This window comes from Xenia sp. Carnegie-2017, unplaced genomic scaffold (assembly GCF_021976095.1).
Source record: "Xenia sp. Carnegie-2017 unplaced genomic scaffold, XeniaSp_v1 HiC_scaffold_14, whole genome shotgun sequence".
Lineage (NCBI taxonomy): Eukaryota > Metazoa > Cnidaria > Anthozoa > Malacalcyonacea > Xeniidae > Xenia > Xenia sp. Carnegie-2017.
In genome coordinates, this window is record NW_025813447.1 from 124456 (window position 1) to 147613 (window position 23158).

A 23158-nucleotide genomic window follows, 5' to 3' on the forward strand; every position below is an offset into this window, starting at 1 on the left:
TTGACTGCTGTGTTTTACTTATTAGCTCTTGCATCAAATGTTCATATCATCTTTTGACTGCTGTGTTTTACTTGGGGATTTCACTTTATCGATTGTGTCGAATATGAGTAAGGCTATTTCTTTAACTAAACCGTCCGCCATAGCTGAAGAGAAAAAGAAACAAAAACTTTGTGGTAAACTAAGTTACATTCACACAACAAATCAAAGCACTTACCAAGAAATGCAAGATACGTATTTAAAACAAAATCGTCCTTTCTTTCGACTAACTGTAACAAAGATCCCAGTAACAATAATAGTTTCATCCACAAGTTATTGAGCTCCTACAAAGTAAATTGAAAAATGACATGTGATCTAAAGAGTATAAGATTAATGAAACATTCAAGATGGATGGCAATTATGTTACGATAATCTATATCTGATTATCTAATATCTATAGCTGAGTATCTAATATCTATAGCTGAGTATTTAATATCTATAGCTGAGTATTTAATATCTATAGCTGAGTATTTAATATCTATAGCTGAGTATTTAATATCTATAGCTGAGTATTTAATATCTATAGCTGATTATCTAATATCTATAGCTGATTATCCAATATCTAAAGCTGATTATCTAATATCTACAGCTGATTATCCAATATCTATAGCTGATTATCCAATATATATAGCGAGAATTTCTTTAGTAAATAACTCATCATCACATGCCTGGTTTAAAAACGTTGGTCGTCGATCCCAAAAGTTTAAATTGAAAATTTTTCATGCAAAATCAGAGTTCTACACTTTCAAGTATGCAAAGAAATCTTTCGCTTTCTTGCAATGTGTTTCGTGAAATGTAACCTTAGAAATGTCATAATAACATATAGATAGTGATTTGGTTTAAAACTCCGTATTCAATACCTTGCAATCATCAAGACCACGCACATCATTTATAATTCCCTTCAATCTCGCGTAAAGACGACCTAGCGTAGTTTCAGGCAAACTATAGTCAATGGTCTACGAATTAAAAAGAAGAAAGATTTGAATGAGCAATCGAAACAAAACAAATGCAACATACAGTCAAACACACATGCATGTAAGAATCGCGAGGAAGAGCAGAGAGGAGTCCTTCGACAAGTCACTTTATACCTGATTGCTTTGCCATATATCAAAAAGAATCAAATCTGCAAGACATTTCTCAACGCGCTATAATTTAAGATGAATTTTATAAAAGATTTCTTCGTCGAACCAAATAATGATGTTTACATGGACAACAAATTTAACCATTAGACAACTGTTAATGTTAATGGTACACAATTTAACCAGCAGACAACTGTTAATGTCAATGGTACACAATTTAACCAGCAGACAACTGTTAATGTCAATGGTACACAATTTAACCAGAAGACAACTGTTAATGTCAATGGTACACAATTTAACCAGCACACAACTGTTAATGTCAATGGTACACAATTTAACCAGCAGACACATGTTAATGTCAATGGTACACAATTTAACCAGCAGACAACTGTTAATGTCAATGGTACACAATTTAACCAGCAGACACCTGTTAATGTCAATGGTACACAATTTAACCAGCAGACAACTGTTAATGTCAATGGTACACAATTTAACCAGCAGACACATGTTAATGTCAATGGTACACAATTTAACCAGAAGACAACTGTTAATGTCAATGGTACACAATTTAACCAGAAGACAACTGTTAATGTCAATGGTACACAATTTAACCAGAAGACAACTGTTAATGTCAATGGTACACAATTTAACCAGCACACAACTGTTAATGTCAATGGTACACAATTTAACCAGCACACAACTGTTAATGTCAATGGTACACAATTTAACCAGAAGAAACATGTTAATGTCAATACAGAACACAATGTTAAAATCGTTATACCTTATCAAAACATTCGCCAGAACAAATACAAAAGTCAATAAAAGTATGAGCACAATTTCCAAGACACTGTCGAAGTCCGGAATCATAACACTTTTGCTGGATGCACAGACAAGAAACCATCTGCATCACTGAAACCTATTTTTACAAGAAAATACGCAAACGATTTAATCGAAACAAAAATTGTGGTCGGAAAAATGCAACGTCAGTTTCGCTTTAAGCATGACGTTTTCTGGCCAAGCAAACGTCAGTTTCGCTTTAAGCATGACGTTTTCTGGCCAAGCAAACGTCAGTTTCGCTTTAAGCATGACGTTTTCTGGCCATGCAAACGTCAGTTTCGCTTTAAGCATGACGTTTTCTGGCCAAGCAAATTGCCCTCTTTTTGACATACATTTGCATCAGAAAGTTAAACTCACCGTGAAATTTCTTGAAACTAGTTGAAATCTGATCTGCGAAACAGTTATAGCAAGAACATCAATGAGATGTGTTGGTATTGGTTTAACAGATATTTCTAATGCAGTTTTTATTAAGTTAGCCAAAGTTTCCAAAAATGGTGCAGATCTGGAAAGAAAAAAGGCAGAATTGAAACACGAAGTTTATTAATAAAAAATATGTCTACATTTGATTATTTCTACCAGGTGTCTTCTCCCTCAAAATTATCATATGTACATACATCAGGAATGGATTTAGGTGAAGGTAGTGCCGTGCATCGGAGCAGGAGCTTTTATGGATTTAGGGGAGGTAGTGCCGTGCATCGGAGCAGGAGCTTTTATGGATTTAGGTGAAGGTAGTGCCGTGCATCGGAGCAGGAGCTTTTATAGATTTAGGGGGAGGTAGTGCCGTGCACAGAAGCAGGAGCTTTTATGGATTTTGTTGGATTCGGAGTTGACGTCGAAGCAAAAAACCTTTTCCTCAGTCGATTTGCAAATTTGGTTGTTGGTTACAATATTTGGGTAATCACTCAATATTAGTACCGCCACGTGGACAAATGGCTTAAACTCACACCCCTGGCATTGTTACAATATTTGGGTAACCGGTCAATATTAGTACCGCCACGTGGACAAATGGCTTAAATTCACACCCCTGGCATTGTTACAATTTGGGTAATCGGTCAATATTAGTACCGCCACATGGCAAAATGGCCTACATTCACACCTCTGGCCACGTAGACAAATGGCCTACATTCACACCGCTGGCCACGTGGACAAATGGCCTACATTCACACCGCTGGCCACGTGACAAATGGCCTACATTCACACCGCTGGCCACGTGGACAAATGGCCTACATTCACACCGCTGGCCACGTGGAATACTGGCCTACGCTCACACCTTTGGCAATGTGTTATTTATCATTTGAGAAACGATATGCTCCACTTTCAAGTTTCATGAGCCGGAGTTCTTTAGTAGAAGAGCCGAAGTTTTCTTGACCGGATCCGGAAGTGAAACGCCAGGAGTTTGCGCGGCACTAACAAGAGGTGTGCACCCCTCCCACCTTTGGTTAGATGGAGGTACAAAAAGGGTGCAAATGTCCCTAAAAATACTGTCAATACGGTTCAATAACACGTAAAAAGATTATTGTGTTCTAAGATTTACTATATAAGATAGCCATGCAGTGGGCCGGTTCCACGAAGCCTGGACAGCCAATCAAAAGCAATCGCAATAAGCTAGCGTTAAATGAGCACACTTTTAAAATTTCCCAATCATAATAATAAGGTAACAGAATTTAACAAAAAAAGTGCGACATGGTACGGCAAGAAGTGGCCACTGAAATCTAATGCAAACAAGTACCCCCTCCCTCCCCCCCCCAAAAAAACCCCATCATGGATCAATCCCTGATGTAGTTACATAATTAAGTCACTACTACAGACAGAAAAAAGTACCTCAAGTCGTTCTCATGGATATTTCTAACATCTTTCAAACACGAAATGATAACATTAAAAAGATCGTCCCAATGAGCATCCATGTTTAAAAATCTGCAGCGAAGAAAACCACTCAAGCAACGCAGAGAAACCTACAAAAAGATATTTTGCTATCGTAACGTATATAACTAAAATAAGTCTAGATAGCTTTGAAGCAAGCCACTCTAACTTTATAAATACTCTACATGTTTCTAGATGCAGATCATCCAGGTTAATGGAGTCCAGAGAGGGACTGTTGGTGTTGATGTTGACTGAAGATGACTACCGCTAAGGTTGTCGAAAAGTCAGTCAACATCAACACCAACAGTCCTTCTCAGGACTCAACTATCCCGGAAGATCTACATCTACGAACATGTAACGATACTCCAAGATTCAAACCATTTAGTATATTTTTATGATACGACCTGTTGGCAATGAAGCCAATATCATTTATAACTGTTCAAGGACTATAAAATTGCGCTATTTTAATGTTTTTGTAATAAAAATGATATCGAACATTGTAAAAAACACAATCTAACCTCTTGGACGTTTTTCTGCTCCCATACAGCTTGATCACAGAATATTTTCCACAAAATTTTGACGTGACTGCCAAGTGAAGCGCACGAATCTGACGCGAAAAGAGCCATTATTTCACTAAGGAAAAACAGGAATGGATTCTCATGTTTAACCAATTGCATAACAAATCTGGGAACGGCAAATGACAATCATCTACATAATGATAATTCTGCGGACCTCATATTTCCAAGAAACATCCAGACGTTGTCCATGGCGTCCAACTTAAGTGACGAACCGTCGGGAACTGATCCAGGACTTGCAACCTTCACACGAGATGAATAATAAACAAAAGCGTCATAAGAACAGGGGGGCGTGGGGGTACATCTCCAAAAATACAAGCAGGGGGACACCCCGAATAATTTACGACGGATATACTATTACAAATATGTTGGTAGTTTCAAGTAAAATATTTGCTTGATTATGTGATGATGTTACATTGATTGATATAGTTTGACATACATATATATATGCTACAGTTGTAAAAATTGTGACTTTTTTGTTAGATTTACCATGTATTATTGTTGCACTCTACCACCCATGACATGCTGTGCCCCCTCGAAAATTACTTCCTTTCTACACCATTGGACAATGATATTCAACAGAAACATTGCTGCCAGACTATACACTTTTTGCAAATAAAGACATTGTAGTGCTTTCACCTTAAAGTGCTCCACAAAGACAGGGAATGGCTGTGATGGATTACGTGCCATTAGTTCATTTTTTGCAAAAGAGTGAAGTTCTATAAAAAGAAAAATTCTACAATGATTAAATGCACTTACCCTCCCCTCCCTCAACCTTACTAGAGGGCTCTTATCTATAGCTGCAACTGTTGATAAAATGTACAGAGCCAAATATTACACTTACCCTACCCTCCCTCAACCTTACTAGAGGGCTCTTATCTATAGCTGCAACTGTTGATAAAATGTACAGAACCAAATATTACACTTACCCTACCCTCCCTCAAACTAACTAGAGGGCTCTTATCTATAGCTGCAACTGTTGATAAAATGCACAGAGCCAAATATTACACTTACCCTCCCTCCCTCAACCTTACTAGAGGGCTCTTATCTATAGCTGCAACTGTTGATAAAATGTACAGAGCCAAATATTACACTTACTCTACCCTCCCTCAACCTTACTAGGGCTCTTATCTATAGCTGCAACTGTTGATAAAATGCACAGAGCCAAATATTACACTTACCCTACCCTCCCTCAACCTTACTAGAGGGCTCTTATCTATAGCTGCAACTGTTGATAAAATGCACAGAGCCAAATATTACACTTACCCTACCCTCCCTCAACCTTACTAGAGGGCTCTTAACTATAGCTGCAACTGTTGATAAAATGTACAGAGCCAAATATTACAATTACTCTACCCTCCCTCAACCTTACTAGAGGGCTCTTATCTATAGCTGCAACTGTTGATAAAATGCAGAGCCAAATATTACACTTACCCTACCCTCCTAAACCTTACTAGAGGGCTCTTATCTATAGCTGCAACTGTTGATAAAATGCACAGAGCCAAATATTACACTTACCCTACCCTCCCTCAACCTTACTAGAGGGCTCTTATCTATAGCTGCAACTGTTGATAAAATGCACAGAGCCAAATATTACACTTACTGTACCCTCCCTCAATCTTACTAGAGGGCTCTTATCTATAGCTGCAACTGTTGATAAAATGCACAGAGCCAAATATTACACTTACTCTACCCTCCTCAACCTTACTAGAGGGCTCTTATCTATAGCTGCAACTGTTGATAAAATGCACAGAGCCAAATATTACACTTACTCTACCCTACCTCAACCTTACTAGAGGGCTCTTATCTATAGCTGCAACTGTTGATAAAATGCACAGAGCAAATATTACACTTACCCTACCCTCCCTCAACCTTACTAGAGGGCTCTTATCTATAGCTGCAACTGTTGATAAAATGCACAGAGCCAAATATTACACTTACCCTACCCTCCCTCAACCTTACTAGAGGGCTCTTATCTATAGCTGCAACTGTTGATAAAATGCACAAAGCCAAATATTACACTTACTCTACCCTCCCTCAACCTTACTAGAGGGCTCTTATCTATAGCTGCAACTGTTGATAAAATGCACAGAGCCAAATATTACACTTACCCTACCCTCCCTCAACCTTACTAGAGGGCTCTTATCTATAGCTGCAACTGTTGATAAAATGCACAGAGCCAAATATTACACTTACTCTACCCTCCCTCAACCTTACTAGAGGCTCTTATCTATAGCTGCAACTGTTGATAAAATGTACAGAGCCAAATATTACACTTACCCTACCCTCCCTCAACCTTACTAGAGGGCTCTTATCTATAGCTGCAACTGTTGATAAAATGCACAGCCAAATATTACACTTACCCTCCCTCCCTCAACCTTACTAGAGGGCTCTTATCTATAGCTGCAACTGTTGATAAAATGCACAGAGCCAAATATTACATTTACCCTCCCCTCCCTCAACCTTACTAGAGGGCTCTTATCTATAGCTGAAACTGTTGATAAAATGCACAGAGGCAAATAATGCACTTACCCTACCCTCCCTCAACCTAACTAGAGCGCTCTTATCTATAGCTGCAACTGTTGAAAAAATGCACAGAGGCAAATAATACACTTACCCTACCCTCCCTCAACCTTACTAGAGGGCTCTTATCTATAGATGCAACTGTTGATAAAATGCACAGAGCCAAATATTACACTTTACCCTACCCTCCCTTAACCTTACTAGAGGGCTCTTATCTATAGCTGCAACTGTTGATAAAATGCACAGAGCCAAATATTACACTTACTCCTACCCTCCCTCAACCTTACTAGAGGGCTCTTATCTATAGCTGCAACTGTTGATAAAATGCACAGAGCCAAATATTACACTTACTATACCTCCCTCAACCTTACTAGAGGGCTCTTATCTATAGCTGCAACTGTTGATAAAATGCACAGAGCCAAATATTACACTTACTCTACCCTCCCTCAACCTTACTAGAGGGCTCTTATCTATAGCTGCAACTGTTGATAAAATGCACAGAGCCAAATATTACACTTACACTACCCTCCCTCAACCTTACTAGAGGGCTCTTATCTATAGCTGCAACTGTTGATAAAATGTACAGAGCCAAATATTACACTTACCCACCCTCCCTCAACCTTACTAGAGGGCTCTTATCTATAGCTGCAACTGTTGATAAAATGCACAGAGCCAAATATTACACTTACCCTACCCTCCCTCAACCTTACTAGAGGGCTCTTATCTATAGCTGCAACTGTTGATAAAATGTACAGAGCCAAATATTACAATTGCCTCTCAACCTTACTAGAGGGCACTGAGCAAATATTACACGCCTATACCTTACTCAACTCCTCAACCTACTAGAGGGCTCTTATCTATAGCTGCAACTGTTGATAAAATTTACAGAACCAAATATTACAATTACCCTACCCTCCCTCAACCTTACTAGAGGGCTCTTATCTATAGCTGCAACTGTTGATAAAATGCACAGAGCCAAATATTACACTTACTCTACCCTCCCTCAACCTTACTAGAGGGCTCTTATCTATAGCTGCAACTGTTGATAAAATGTACAAAGCCAAATATTACACTTACCCTACCCTCCCTCAACCTTACTAGAGGGCTCTTATCTATAGCTGCAACTGTTGATAAAATGCACAGAGCCAAATATTACACTTACTCTACCCTACCTTAACCTTACTAGATGGCTCTTATCTATAGCTGCAACTGTTGATAAAATGCACAGAGCCAAATATTACACTTACTCTACCCTCCCTCAACCTTACTAGAGGGCTCTTATCTATAGCTGCAACTGTTGATAAAATGCACAGAGCCAAATATTACACTTACTCTACCCTCCCTCAATCTTACTAGAGGGCTCTTATCTATAGCTGCAACTGTTGATAAAATGCACAGAGCCAAATATTACACTTACTCTACCTCCTCAACCTTACTAGAGGGCTCTTATCTATAGCTGCAACTGTTGATAAAATGCACAGAGCCAAATATTACACTTACTCTACCCTACCTCAACCTTACTAGAGGGCTCTTATCTATAGCTGCAACTGTTGATAAAATGTACAGAGCCAAATATTACACTTACCCTACCCTCCCTCAACCTTACTAGAGGGCTCTTATCTATAGCTGCAACTGTTGATAAAATGCACAGAGCCAAATATTACACTTACCCTACCCTCCCTCAACCTTAGTAGAGGGCTCTTATCTATAGCTGCAACTGTTGATAAAATGCACAAAATATTACACTTACTCTACCTCCCTCAACCTTACTAGAGGGCTCTTATCTATAGCTGCAACTGTTGATAAAATGCACAGAGCCAAATATTACACTCTACCCTCCCTCAACCTTACTAGAGGGCTCTTATCTATAGCTGCAACTGTTGATAAAATGCACAGAGCCAAATATTACACTTACTCTACCCTCCCTCAACCTTACTAGAGGGCTCTTATCTATAGCTGCAACTGTTGATAAAATGTACAGAGCCAAATATTACACTTACCCTACCCTCCCTCAACCTTACTAGAGGGCTCTTATCTATAGCTGCAACTGTTGATAAAATGCACAGAGCCAAATATTACACTTACCCTCCCTCCCTCAACCTTACTAGAGGGCTCTTATCTATAGCTGCAACTGTTGATAAAATGCACAGAGCCAAATATTACACTTACCCTACCCTCCCTCAACCTTACTAGAGGGTCTTATCTATAGCTGCAACTGTTGATAAAATGCACAGAGGCAAATAATGCACTTACCCTACCTCCCTCAACCTAACTAGAGGCTCTTATCTATAGCTGCAACTGTTGATAAAATGCACAGAGCCAAATAATACATTTACCCTACCCTCCCTCAACCTTACTAGAGGGCTCTTATCTATAGCTGCAACTGTTGATAAAATGCACAGAGCCAAATATTACACTTACCCTACCCTCCCTTAACCTTACTAGAGGGCTCTTATCTATAGCTGCAACTGTTGATAAAATGCACAGAGCCAAATATTACACTTACCCTACCCTCCCTCAACCTTACTAGAGGGCTCTTATCTATAGCTGCAACTGTTGATAAAATGCACAGAGCCAAATATTACACTTACTATACCCTCCCTCAACCTTACTAGAGGGCTCTTATCTATAGCTGCAACTGTTGATAAAATGCACAGAGCCAAATATTACACTTACTCTACCCTCCCTCAACCTTACTAGAGGGCTCTTATCTATAGCTGCAACTGTTGATAAAATGCACAGAGCCAAATATTACACTTACACTACCCTCCCTCAACCTTACTAGAGGGCTCTTATCTATAGCTGCAACTGTTGATAAAATGTACAGAGCCAAATATTACACTTACCCCACCCTCCCTCAACCTTACTAGAGGGCTCTTATCTATAGCTGCAACTGTTGATAAAATGCACAGAGCCAAATATTACACTTACCCTCCCTCCCTCAACCTTACTAGAGGGCTCTTATCTATAGCTGCAACTGTTGATAAAATGCACAGAGCCAAATATTACACTTACCCTACCCTCCCTCAACCTTACTAGAGGGCTCTTATCTATAGCTGCAACTGTTGATAAAATGCACAGAGCCAATATACACTTACTCTACCCTCCCTCAACCTTACTAGAGGGCTCTTATCTATAGCTGCAACTGTTGATAAAATGCACAGAGCCAAATATTACACTTACCCTACCCTCCTCAACCTTACTAGAGGGCTCTTATCTATAGCTGCAACTGTTGATAAAATGCACAGAGCCAAATATTACAATTGCCCTACCCTCCCTCAACCTTACTAGAGGGCTCTTATCTATAGCTGCAACTGTTGATAAAATGTACAGAGCCAAATATTACACTTACTCTACCCTCCCTCAACCTTACTAGAGGGCTCTTATCTATAGCTGCAACTGTTGATAAAATGCACAGAGCCAAATATTACACTTACTCTACCCTCCCTCAACCTTACTAGAGGGCTCTTATCTATAGCTGCAACTGTTGATAAAATGCACAGAGCCAAATATTACACTTACTCTACCCTACCTCAACCTTACTAGAGGGCTCTTATCTATAGCTGCAACTGTTGATAAAATGTACAGAGCCAAATATTACACTTACCCTACCCTCCCTCAACCTTACTAGAGGGCTCTTATCTATAGCTGCAACTGTTGATAAAATGCACAGAGCCAAATATTACACTTACCCTACCCTCCCTCAACCTTACTAGAGGGCTCTTATCTATAGCTGCAACTGTTGATAAAATGCACAAAGCCAAATATTACACTTACTCTACCCTCCCTCAACCTTACTAGAGGGCTCTTATCTATAGCTGCAACTGTTGATAAAATGCACAGAGCCAAATATTACACTTACTCTACCCTCCCTCAACCTTACTAGAGGGCTCTTATCTATAGCTGCAACTGTTGATAAAATGCACAGAGCCAAATATTACACTTACTCTACCCTCCCTCTCAACCTTACTAGAGGGCTCTTATCTATAGCTGCAACTGTTGATAAAATGTACAGAGCCAAATATTACACTTACCCTACCCTCCCTCAACCTTACTAGAGGGCTCTTATCTATAGCTGCAACTGTTGATAAAATGCACAGAGCCAAATATTACACTTACCCTCCCTCCCTCAACCTTACTAGAGGGCTCTTATCTATAGCTGCAACTGTTGATAAAATGCACAGAGCCAAATATTACACTTACCCTACCCTCCCTCAACCTTACTAGAGGGGTCTTATCTATAGCTGCAACTGTTGATAAAATGCACAGAGGCAAATAATGCACTTACCCTACCCTCCCTCAACCTAACTAGAGCGCTCTTATCTATAGCTGCAACTGTTGATAAAATGCACAGAGGCAAATAATACATTTACCCTACCCTCCCTCAACCTTACTAGAGGGCTCTTATCTATAGATGCAACTGTTGATAAAATGCACAGAGCCAAATATTACACTTACCCTACCCTCCCTTAACCTTACTAGAGGGCTCTTATCTATAGCTGCAACTGTTGATAAAATGCACAGAGCCAAATATTACACTTACCCTACCCTCCCTCAACCTTACTAGAGGGCTCTTATCTATAGCTGCAACTGTTGATAAAATGCACAGAGCCAAATATTACACTTACTATACCCTCCCTCAACCTTACTAGAGGGCTCTTATCTATAGCTGCAACTGTTGATAAAATGCACAGAGCCAAATATTACACTTACTCTACCCTCCCTCAACCTTACTAGAGGGCTCTTATCTATAGCTGCAACTGTTGATAAAATGCACAGAGCCAAATATTACACTTACACTACCCTCCCTCAACCTTACTAGAGGGCTCTTATCTATAGCTGCAACTGTTGATAAAATGTACAGAGCCAAATATTACACTTACCCCACCCTCCCTCAACCTTACTAGAGGGCTCTTATCTATAGCTGCAACTGTTGATAAAATGCACAGAGCCAAATATTACACTTACCCTACCCTCCCTCAACCTTACTAGAGGGCTCTTATCTATAGCTGCAACTGTTGATAAAATGCACAGAGCCAAATATTACACTTACTCTACCCTCCCTCAACCTTACTAGAGGGCTCTTATCTATAGCTGCAACTGTTGATAAAATGCACAGAGCCAAATATTACACTTACCCTACCCTCCCTCAACCTTACTAGAGGGCTCTTATCTATAGCTGCAACTGTTGATAAAATGCACAGAGCCAAATATTACAATTGCCCTACCCTCCCTCAACCTTACTAGAGGGCTCTTATCTATAGCTGCAACTGTTGATAAAATGTACAGAGCCAAATATTACACTTACTCTACCCTCCCTCAACCTTACTAGAGGGCTCTTATCTATAGCTGCAACTGTTGATAAAATGCACAGAGCCAAATATTACACTTACCCTACCCTCCCTCAACCTTACTAGAGGGCTCTTATCTATAGCTGCAACTGTTGATAAAATGCACAGAGCCAAATATTACAATTACCCTACCCTCCCTCAACCTTACTAGAGGGCTCTTATCTATAGCTGCAACTGTTGATAAAATGTACAGAGCCAAATATTACACTTACTCTACCCTCCCTCAACCTTACTAGAGGGCTCTTATCTATAGCTGCAACTGTTGATAAAATGTACAGAGCCAAATATTACACTTACTCTACCCTCCCTCAACCTTACTAGAGGGCTCTTATCTATTGCTGCAACTGTTGATAAAATGCACAGAGCAAAATATTACACTTACCCTACCCTCCCTCAACCTTACTAGAGGGCTCTTATCTATAGCTGCAACTGTTGATAAAATGCACAGAGCCAAATATTACACTTACCCTACCCTTCCTCAACCTTACTAGAGGGCTCTTATCTATAGCTGCAACTGTTGATAAAATGCACAAAGCCAAATATTACACTTACTCTACCCTCCCTCAACCTTACTAGAGGGCTCTTATCTATAGCTGCAACTGTTGATAAAATGCACAGAGCCAAATATTACACTTACCCTACCCTCCCTCAACCTTACTAGAGGGCTCTTATCTATAGCTGCAACTGTTGATAAAATGCACAGAGCCAAATATTACAATTACCCTTTCCTCCCTCAACCTTACTAGAGGGCTCTTATCTATAGCTGCAACTGTTGATAAAATGTACAGAGCCAAATATTACACTTACTCTACCCTCCCTCAACCTTACTAGAGGGCTCTTATCTATAGCTGCAACTGTTGATAAAATGCACAGAGCCAAATATTACACTTACCCTACCCTCCCTCAACCTTACTAGAGGGCTCTTATCTATAGCTGCAACTGTTGATAAAATGCACAGAGCCAAATATTACAATTACCCTACCCTCCCTCAACCTTACTAGAGGGCTCTTATCTATAGCTGCAACTGTTGATAAAATGTACAGAGCCAAATATTACACTTACTCTACCCTCCCTCAACCTTACTAGAGGGCTCTTATCTATAGCTGCAACTGTTGATAAAATGTACAGAGCCAAATATTACACTTACCCTACCCTCCATCAACCTAACTAGAGGGCTCTTATCTATAGCTGCAACTGTTGATAAAATGCACAGAGGCAAATATTACACTTACCCTACCCTCCCTCAACCTTACTAGAGGGCTCTTATTTATTGCTGCAACTGTTGATAAAATGCACAGAGGCAAATATTACCTTCAACAACTTTCACCAACGTCCGCATAATTATGATGTAAAGCTTGTGATGTTTGTACTTCAACAACTAAAATAACGAAGATTTGAGTTAGTTTTCTCCCAAAATATAACAATATCAATATCAATATCAATATCAATATCAATAGCAATCAATATCAATATCAATATCAATTGAATCAATATCAATTGAACATGTGGATTTAAGTCATTCACAAGCATGAGTCCTGGGGTTAGGAATTTTATTATTCAGTGATGTAAATTATTTTATTACTACATAAAAACATTCTTAAATTTTTCTATAATAGTCAGGATAACTTCACACCAAAACAAACATGTCAGTTTCATTTCATAGAGCAACAATGTCAATGCTTAAAAATCTAAAAACCGTGTAAACTTAACTATCAGCTTGATTCTGATTGGCTGAATTAAATTGACAATAGTCAACTGCAACAAAAGGACCTTTTCATTCACCTTTTTGCAAAATATACTGCCCATATTATATATTTTAATATATTTGCACTTTATTTGATTTTGCCACAATGTTGAAAAATAGAAATTCACTATTCACTATAAAGATATTATTTCATTTCTTGCATAATTCATTTAAGGAATAAAACTGACAAAATGGCAAACTGGAAGTGATATTAACCGTTGATAAAGAAAAAACAGCTCTGGCTGACTTTTGATGAAGTTCTGGTTGCGTATGAGTCATCGATAAAATGGCAACAAGACGATAAACAATCCAGTAGGAAAAATCTAAAACAAGCCAACATACAATGGTGTAATGACATTTTATCTAATTCTTCCACATTATTTTGATAAAATATAATGCAAAAATTCAACTAACTTACAATATTCCTCTTTATGAAATGAGTTGTTGCCATTGTAAAAGAAATACTGATAAGTTTTTACACTTTTCAGAAGAAGATCCAATGTTGCAGTGAACTTTTTTTCTTTTGAGTGAAGCTTGGTTGCGTCTGTATTAAGAAAGAGACATCTTTCACTAATTGAACAGAGTACTTGTAGTTTATGGCCAACATAAAATGAACATAAATATGAACACTATTATACCCAACCCTACAATATAATGAAAACATGTCAAAGGCTGACTATTAGATTGCATATATAGTACTCATATACCCTTCAGGTTGATGAATCATATAGCATACTCAAACACTTCTCTTTCGTTGATGGCAGTATAGCACACATTTCTCTATGGTTAATGACAGTATAGCATACATTTCTCTATGGTTAATTACAGTATAGCATACATTTCTCTATGGTTAATGACAGTATAGCATACATTTCTCTATGGTTAATGACAGTATAGCATACATTTCTCTATGGTTAATGACAGTATAGCATACATTTCTCTATGGTTAATTACAGTATAGCATACATTTCTCTATGGTTAATTACAGTATAGTATACATTTCTCTATGGTTAATTACAGTATAGCATACACTTCTCTATGGTTAATGACAGTATAGCATACATTTCTCTATGGTTAACTACAGTATAGCATACATTTCTCTATGGTTAATTACAGTATAGCATACACTTCTCTATGGTTAATGACAGTATAGCATACATTTCTCTATGGTTAATTACAGTATAGCATACATTTCTCTATAGTTAATGAAAGTATAGCATACACTTCTCTATGGTTAATTACAGTATAGCATACATTTCTCCATGGTTAATTACAGTATAGCATACATTTCTCTATGGTTAATGACAGTAAAGCATACACTTCTCTATGGTTAATTACAGTATAGCATACATTTCTCTATGGTTAATGACAGTAAAGCATACACTTCTCTATGGTTAATTACAGTATAGCATACATTTCTCTATGGTTAATTACAGTATAGCATACACTTCTCTATGAAAGAGGTAAGTATAGCATACACTCTCTAAGATTGATGACAGGATAACATACATTTCTCTATGTTAGATGACAGTATAACACACACTTGTCCATGGTTGATGACAGCGCATCATTAACTTCGCTATGCCAATATGGTAATCACATGCGTAATAAGATATGTGCGGCACGAAAAAATTCAATGGAGTGGCTCTACTGTATGTTCTCGATACTGTGCTACGGTTCATAGCAATACAGCAAACATTCTCTAGCCATGCACTACGCACTTTTGAAACTTTAAACCTAACGAAAATTTTTTACTAAGACATTAAGTTATACCGCTTTCGGATGGGAAATCAGCAAAAAAGTTTGTAAGATGGATTTAATGTCCAACTCTCCTTCATCCTTACTAAATAGAAAAGACAAAAATAGAAATCATTGTATTAAACTTTCATTTTGAAAGACGAGACACTGCATTGAGGATTTTTGAGAATGTCAGTATGCAGAACTATCAAATTAAACATCAAACAAACATGTCTGCATAGCAAATGGCAATGGAAGCTCGTCCACAAAACAGAAGTGTCTAAGAGCACAAATAGCAAGATGTTCACAAGTCTTTGTAATGCAAGAGTGAGATACAGGTAACTGCCAATGTCAGAATCTGGCACCACTGCAGAATGACAAACACAACCATGTTAAACAAGCGGAAATTACAGAAAGAACTTGGAGCTTTTCAATAGAAATACTTATTTTCGTATAACCAAAATATTCATAAACTTACGTTTGTAAGTCGTGGTTTTCTTGTGCTACTTCCATGACAATACCTTAATTCTTCTTAAGGAAGAAATTAAAGTAACTTTCTCAATGATTTTTCCTCCACCTTTGTCTCTATTCAAATTACCGCCGTAAATTGTTCCTATTTTCCATCGTTCAAAGCGATTTAATAATTTCGCCGATTTTCAATTAGAAATTACGTCTTGTAATGTAAAATGAAATCTTCAGGATAGACTCAGCACATTATCCTCTCGGAGATGAACTAGAAAATTAACCTGCGTGAAATAGATATGAAGCGGGGCTTGTTTAAAATAGAATATTTTTTTGAAACTTAGGTATTTGCACTGCGCCCAAGTGATATCTCAAGATATATATCCACAACAAGCAAATCTCAAGGATAGACTTAGAGGGCATTGAAAAGGACTCGAATGGACTCGACTGCATCAAGTAGATATAGAGCGGCGCTTATTTAAATGTCAGCAACGAATGTCTTGAAAATTATCATTTTCATTAAACTTTGAGCTTCGCACTACGCTCAAAACATCTCACGAGAGACACTACATCAACGAAATCTTCAGGATAGACACAGCACATCGTAGTCTAGGAGGTGAACTAGAAAAATTAAATGCGTCAAGTAGAGATGAAGCGGTGCTTGGCTTAAATGTCAGAGTTTTTGGCGATAAAATACATAAGTAACGCGACAAAGTTTTAAAATCAAAACTGCAATTGAGCGTTTGTAGAGTAATATATCTTTACACGCTTGAACATTGCTTTATTCATTTTAAATGAAATACTTGCCTTCTTCGCAAGAGCTAAAACCTTAAATATGCATCAAATTAAGACAATACGAAGTACTACGAGGTATTGTAAATGTCCTCTCTTAAGAAATAACTACTTCTTGTGGTGTCTCTCTGAAACGACAAATTACATGACGAGGCACATAGTAAAATCTTTAAATTACTCCGGCAGCGTGGCAAAAAAGGTTAAATGTGAAATGTTTGAAAGGTAGACAAGCGTGGTGGCTTTACAAGGGTAAAGATGCGTTTTAATGATCAACAACAGAAATGTTCTTCATTCAAGCAAAAAAAGTCCCCTGCATGACCCTATCGGCAGTGCTCAATCGCAAATCTGACCTTGATCGATCATCTGGACGGAGAATTCTTAAATCAGGTTGAGTCCTCGGTTGACCAGTTAAGAAGTCTGGAAACAAGTCGTGTGGGCCACCTTAAAGAGTAAACAAAATTTACCAAACTCATATAAAGTCCAAAAGAATTTACCGCACAGACTGTACACGAACCCACTTCGTTGTTAGGTGTTAAATGAGGTTATGCAGTAACCAAGGTTAATATCGTAGGAACGGCGCGCGCAGACTGAAAACGAGTATCATATATCGCAAGCTATATTCACGGACATAGCATTAGGTCATCATTATCGACACGTTGCGGTGAAGTACGGAACACAAATTTTTTTCATTTTCTTTTCCACCGAACTTGATTCGGTGTAGTCGGGGGTGGTCAGGCTCTCAATGATTGGGATCACTTAGGAACCTGAACTCTAAGTTTGTCAAAAAGAAACTGGCCGCACCCCCCGTCTGCTCCTCACCTTCCACACACGTAAATACATTTAGTTTCAACCGATATTATTGTGCAACATAATTACAAAAGTATTATTCTTAACATTTGCAAACATTGCTCAAATATATGACAGAAATGATGGATCAATGGGATGGATGATGGATGGTTAATGGATAGGTGATGGATGAATGGGAAGGATGATGGATGGATGGGATGGATGATGGATGAATGACGTATGAATGATGGATGAATAATGGATGGACGATGGATGATTGGGATGGATGATGGATGATTGGGATGGATTATGGATGAATGGGATGGATGATGGATGAATGATGGATGGATGATGGATGAATGGGATGGATGGTCGATGGATGATGGATGAATGGGATGGATGATTGATGAATGGGATGGATGGATGAATGCGATGGATGGTGGATGAATGATGCATGAATGGCATATATGATCAATAAATGGCATGGATGTGGATTGATAAAAAGGATATTCGCTCCATGGCTCCCCCTCTCCATTTAGCATTAACTCTGTAATGGACAACAAAACACAGCAATGTCCACGTGATTTTCACATGTAAAATGAACAAGAGACAACATGAGTCAAGTGAGACGACTGAGACCTTACCTAAAATTTGGGGTACTCGTGGTAGGAATGGATTTAAAGGAGGCGGAACACTTTGGATGATTGGTTGATAGATGGGGGTTCTTGTATCTAGTCGGTATTGTTGACGTTGCTTGTAGCGCTTTTTGTAATACTGCAAAAAAATAGGCAGTAAAAGTAAACACTATTTGAATAAGAAAAATAAGAACCAAAAAAATAGCTTGAAAACGAGCGGAGATTCGTCTTGACAAAGACATGATGAATATAATAAACATGAAAACAGATACTACTATCCAGAAACTGTAATGATTCTACAACAAATTAATACAATATAAGCAATTATGGGCAACAAAGCAAAGAATTCGCAGTCAAAGAAAAAGTAACTCTCAAAAGGCCTGCAGTTTCAATTGTCATTTGAATAAGCTTTGATCAAGGTAAGTACACTTCACAAACTACGAACAGCAACAGCTCTCAAATACGGAGAACGAGGGAATCAAGGATAGGCGTACGAGAGCATCGTCTTTGGAGACAGGGCTAAATATTTCCCCAACTCAAATCTTCTTTCTCTCGACCCCCTCAAAGCAAACACTAAACCTTTATAGTAATTTTAGAAAAGTGCCCGAGTGTCAGATGAACGCTTTGAAAATATGTGTTAACAACTGAGTGTAAGAGCTATCCATAAACAGCCTTTGATTGAAAGGAGAGGACAAAAACATCCAGTAAACATCAACAACTAATATATTAAGGTAGATAACGAACCTCTTTCCAACTTCGATCGTTGCTTTCAGCAGCTGCAAAAGAACGAAAGTTGTTCAAGAGTTCAATACCACCATATAAAAGTGCGTTAAATAAGATTCGTGTAAAGGTTGTTTAAGAGTTCAATACCACCACATAAAAGTGCGTTAAATAAGATTCGTGTGAAGGTTGTTTAAGAGTTCAATACCACCATATAAAAGTGCGTTAAATTAGATTCGTGTGAAGGTACAATAATGAATATTGCAAGCTTTGGACGAGAGAAATGTCCATGGCAAAGGACATCGCATATATTTATTGTGTTACGAACCGAAATCTCGTTGACAAAAGTACTGCCATAGTTTCTCATCGTTGCATACAACATGAAGTGCTTTACAAGTCGCCGATAATGAGAGAACACCACGAACAGGGAGCAGGCTCAAAATCATCAACTACAAAATTGAAAAATTTTAACTTTGAACGTGACTGAACGTCATCTTAGTGAACATAGACTAATCAGAAAAAAACTGAAAAACACGACTATATTGGAAAAATAGTTCATTTCAAACCGGCAAAATAGAGGTTTACTACCTGAATCTCAGGAGGTAAGCCATGCAACGAATATGGCGAAATGACACCAAGATCTAAAATCACAGAAAAAATGAAAACGAGTTCGAAATGCACAGCGTCGTGTGAAATAAAAACAATAAAGACATGATCAAATTACTTCATGTAAAACAAAACAAAAATGACAAGTTTGAATTACGTGGCGCGCCAAAGAAAATAATTTCGAATCTTATAGAAAAAAATAATCATACGTGATAGTAAATTAGCATGGAAAGGATGAATGAGATTATTCTTCACAGTTGTCGATAATTTGTGTAGATTTCTAGTTGTTGATCTCGCACCTAAAAATTTAAAAGTTTCTTGAAATATATACTTGCGTCATAGGAAGATCTACGAATTCTCAGCAGCACGGTAAAATAGTTCACGACGATTGCTATATATACACATGATTTATTATTTGAATGAGTATGACTACCTATAACTGGTGGTAGTCTTTCGACAAAAAAAAATAACAAAATATTATCAATAAAAGTAATATTTACCATTCTTTATTGGTACATCTGAACGAATGTAATGGGAGACCTTCAACTTGACTTGATAAGTGCTGGATTTCAGCTCCTTTGAACAAACTGCAATTATAGACAGATATATATCATTATACTAAAAAAACATAACATCAATAAAAATGTTTTAACATGTTCAACATCTTGTTGACAAATTACTTAAAGCAAAGCAATGTGCATAAAAAAGTGTCTCATCTAATAAAACATTTGGAGTTATAGTAGCCAATGACGACAACGACGATGAAGAAAGGAAGTACTCTAGGGTCTTTCCTCGAAGGTCTCTTCACAGGGGTCTTTTCCCCAGGTGCCTTCGAGTCTTTTCTCAAGGGTCATTTCCCTAGGATCTTTCCCTAGGGTCTTTTCCCTAGGATCTTTCCCTAGGGTCTTTTCCTTGGGGTCTTTTCCCTAGGGTCTTTCCCTAGGGTCTTTTCCCTAGGATCTTTCCCTAGGGTCTTTTCCTAGGATCTTTCCCTAGGGTCTTTCCCTAGGGTCTTTTCCCTAGGGTCTTTTCCTGGGGTCTTTTCCCTAGGGTCTTTCCCTTGGGTCTTTCCCTAGGGTCTTTTCCCTAAGGTCTTTTCCTTGGGGTCTTCCCTAGGGTCTTTTCCTTGGGGTCTTTTCCTAGGGTCTTTCCTTGGGTCTTTTCCTTGGGTCTTTTCCTAGGGTCTTTCCTAGGATCTTTCCCTAGGATCTTTCCCTAGGGTCTTTTCCCTAGGATCTTTCCCTAGGGTCTTTTCCCTAGGGTCTTTCCCTAGGGTCTTTTCCCTAGGGTCTTTTCCTTGGGGTCTTTTCCCTAGGGTCTTTTCCTAGGGTCTTTTCCCTAGGATCTTTCCCTAGGGTCTTTTCCCTAAGGTCTTTTCCTTGGGTCTTTCCCTAGGGTCTTTTCCTTGGGGTCTTTTCCCTAGGGTCTTTTCCCAAGGATCTTTCCCTAGGTTCTTTTCCCTAAGGTCTTTTCCTTGGGGTCTTTTCCCTAGGGTCTTTTCTTTGGGGTCTTTACAAGGAATGTTTAACAAGGAGGTCCTAACCTGGTAAGTTTAACAAGGTGCTCTTAACCCTTGGGGAGTGGGGGCTTTACAAGGATGTCTTTGCAGAATTTTAACAAAACAAAATTTTAAATATTTAATGGGAACAAGAAACTTTTTTTCACCTTACCATATGCATAGATAAATGGACCAAGTTTGGAAAATATCAGTTGACAAACAATGCTTGAGGTAAGATGATGTACATAGTGTAGTTTCACTATATCTCCATCATTCCAGCCAGATGGTAAAATTTCAGGAGGATCAGACTCACAAAGACCCTATATTAAAACAAGCGCAGCAATGTCAAATGAATCAATGGATATGGATAAAAAAAACTTATAGCTGAAAAATCAATATGAGAATCTGCAAATCAATTGGCTTCATTTTTTTCAGATGACATAATCCAAATTGAAAATTTCATAACTCATCCATGTTTTTCAGCAACAAATATTTGCTAAAATTTGTTTAGTGTAATACGTATTTAATCCATGAACAAATTTGAGGAAAAAGTTTGAGGAACAAATTCTCCCACATGTTCAAGATGAGATGGCCTTAACATTTATAATCTGGATGGACATTAATATAAACAGTAGAAAAAAACCCAAAAACACCCAGACAACTAACCTATCACAAATTTCAGTTCACAAATATTAAAAAATGGCCAGTAATTTCTCCAGTTTAATCACATCTTACTCAACACTGTGACTCCATAGAAACTACAGCAAAGTTCAAAAAGAAGCCCATTTGAAATCTAACCTTTAAACAAAATCCTGACTCAAGCATCAAAGCATGAACAATGACACAAAGCGCATCATTTGCAGTCTGAACATTGGCTTTGTCAAACAACATTTCCAAAGTGGAGGAAACACCATCACGACAAAAAGCAGTGTTGCATGCAACATCTGGAACAAGGCGGACGTCAGTTTCCACTTGAGCAACATGTTTAGAAGAGGAAGGCCCTTCATGTCTAATGTCAATTTTTTGATTTGAGCTTTGCATGGTCCTTTTATCATTGCTTGTCGCCAAAATATCTAATGCTTCTTCGATACTGCAGTAGTTAACATCTTTAAGAGCTGACTCAACTTTTTCCTGTTGAAGGACATGGTTTTGGGAAATTGAGAATCAAAAAAAATTAATAAAATCAAGCACCCTCTTTCAACTAAAGTATGGTGGTATGATTTGTGAAATTGCATTCAATTGCTAAATTGCAAAGCTGCTATTAAATTCAACTACCTTATTGAATCCCATTTGAACGAGTTCTTCCAAAAACAACAAACTGAAATCTTTGGATTCATCCTCAACATCGCAATGAGCCCAGACTGGAAAGTATGTCTTGCGCAACCTAGATCTAGCTTGCGCAATTTCGGGAGAAATGCGCGTCCTGACGCGCAGATTTTAAAAAATTTCTTGTTCGCCGCGCATTTGTGAAATTTGCCGCGCAGCGCGAGAAATTATTGCGCAATATCAGCACATGTGCGCTGCAGCGCTGTTGTTTCCGTTGAAAAAAATTGTTGCCTGTTGAATGTCAATCTTACAAGCTGTTTTGACAGTCAAGTTCCGTTAATTGGTTGGTAAGCCAATAAGCGTTTGATGACTAGAAATATGATATCTGAGCAGATTAACTACACATTCTTTGCTTTCGTTTTTCGAGCTTTCTCTTTTTAAGTGACTTCAAGGCAAACCATATCGATTCTTCGGTGTATTCTACGGTGATACGTGATATTTAATTAAACCAACTTGGGGTGTTCAAATTTGTTAGGTGAGTACACGTAATGGTTTAGTAAAATCAAAAGTACTGATACAAAATTACAAATGATAAAAATTCTGAAAGCATTAACGCTTCTAACACTAAACGCCGGGGAAACAAGTTATTAT

General features: G+C 38.2%; 2 protein-coding genes across 2 annotated transcripts; both read right to left on the reverse strand.

The window, feature by feature from the left end:
* Positions 1 to 33: 33 nt before the first annotated feature.
* LOC124434100 lies at positions 34 to 16471 on the reverse strand. Its single transcript, XM_046983974.1, has 15 exons — positions 16221 to 16471; positions 15779 to 15848; positions 14424 to 14549; positions 14222 to 14328; positions 13573 to 13639; positions 5027 to 5106; positions 4545 to 4630; positions 4331 to 4445; positions 3774 to 3904; positions 2310 to 2454; positions 1897 to 2031; positions 1125 to 1181; positions 897 to 992; positions 215 to 320; positions 34 to 143 (listed from the first exon to the last, which is right to left on the reverse strand). Exons 4-15 carry the CDS (start codon positions 14282 to 14284, stop codon positions 34 to 36), a joined length of 1191 nt encoding a protein of 396 aa, XP_046839930.1. The 5' UTR covers positions 14285 to 14328; positions 14424 to 14549; positions 15779 to 15848; positions 16221 to 16471.
* A 465-nt stretch (positions 16472 to 16936) lies between these two features.
* LOC124435058 (F-box only protein 7-like) lies at positions 16937 to 22757 on the reverse strand. The gene is made up of 10 exons (XM_046985008.1): positions 22517 to 22757; positions 22040 to 22372; positions 21414 to 21561; positions 20244 to 20330; positions 19953 to 20042; positions 19726 to 19778; positions 19466 to 19586; positions 19162 to 19193; positions 18427 to 18556; positions 16937 to 17437 (listed from the first exon to the last, which is right to left on the reverse strand). The coding sequence occupies exons 1-10, from the start codon at positions 22529 to 22531 to the stop codon at positions 17289 to 17291; spliced, it is 1158 nt and encodes a 385-aa protein (XP_046840964.1). The 5' UTR covers positions 22532 to 22757; the 3' UTR covers positions 16937 to 17288.
* Positions 22758 to 23158: the final 401 nt, after the last annotated feature.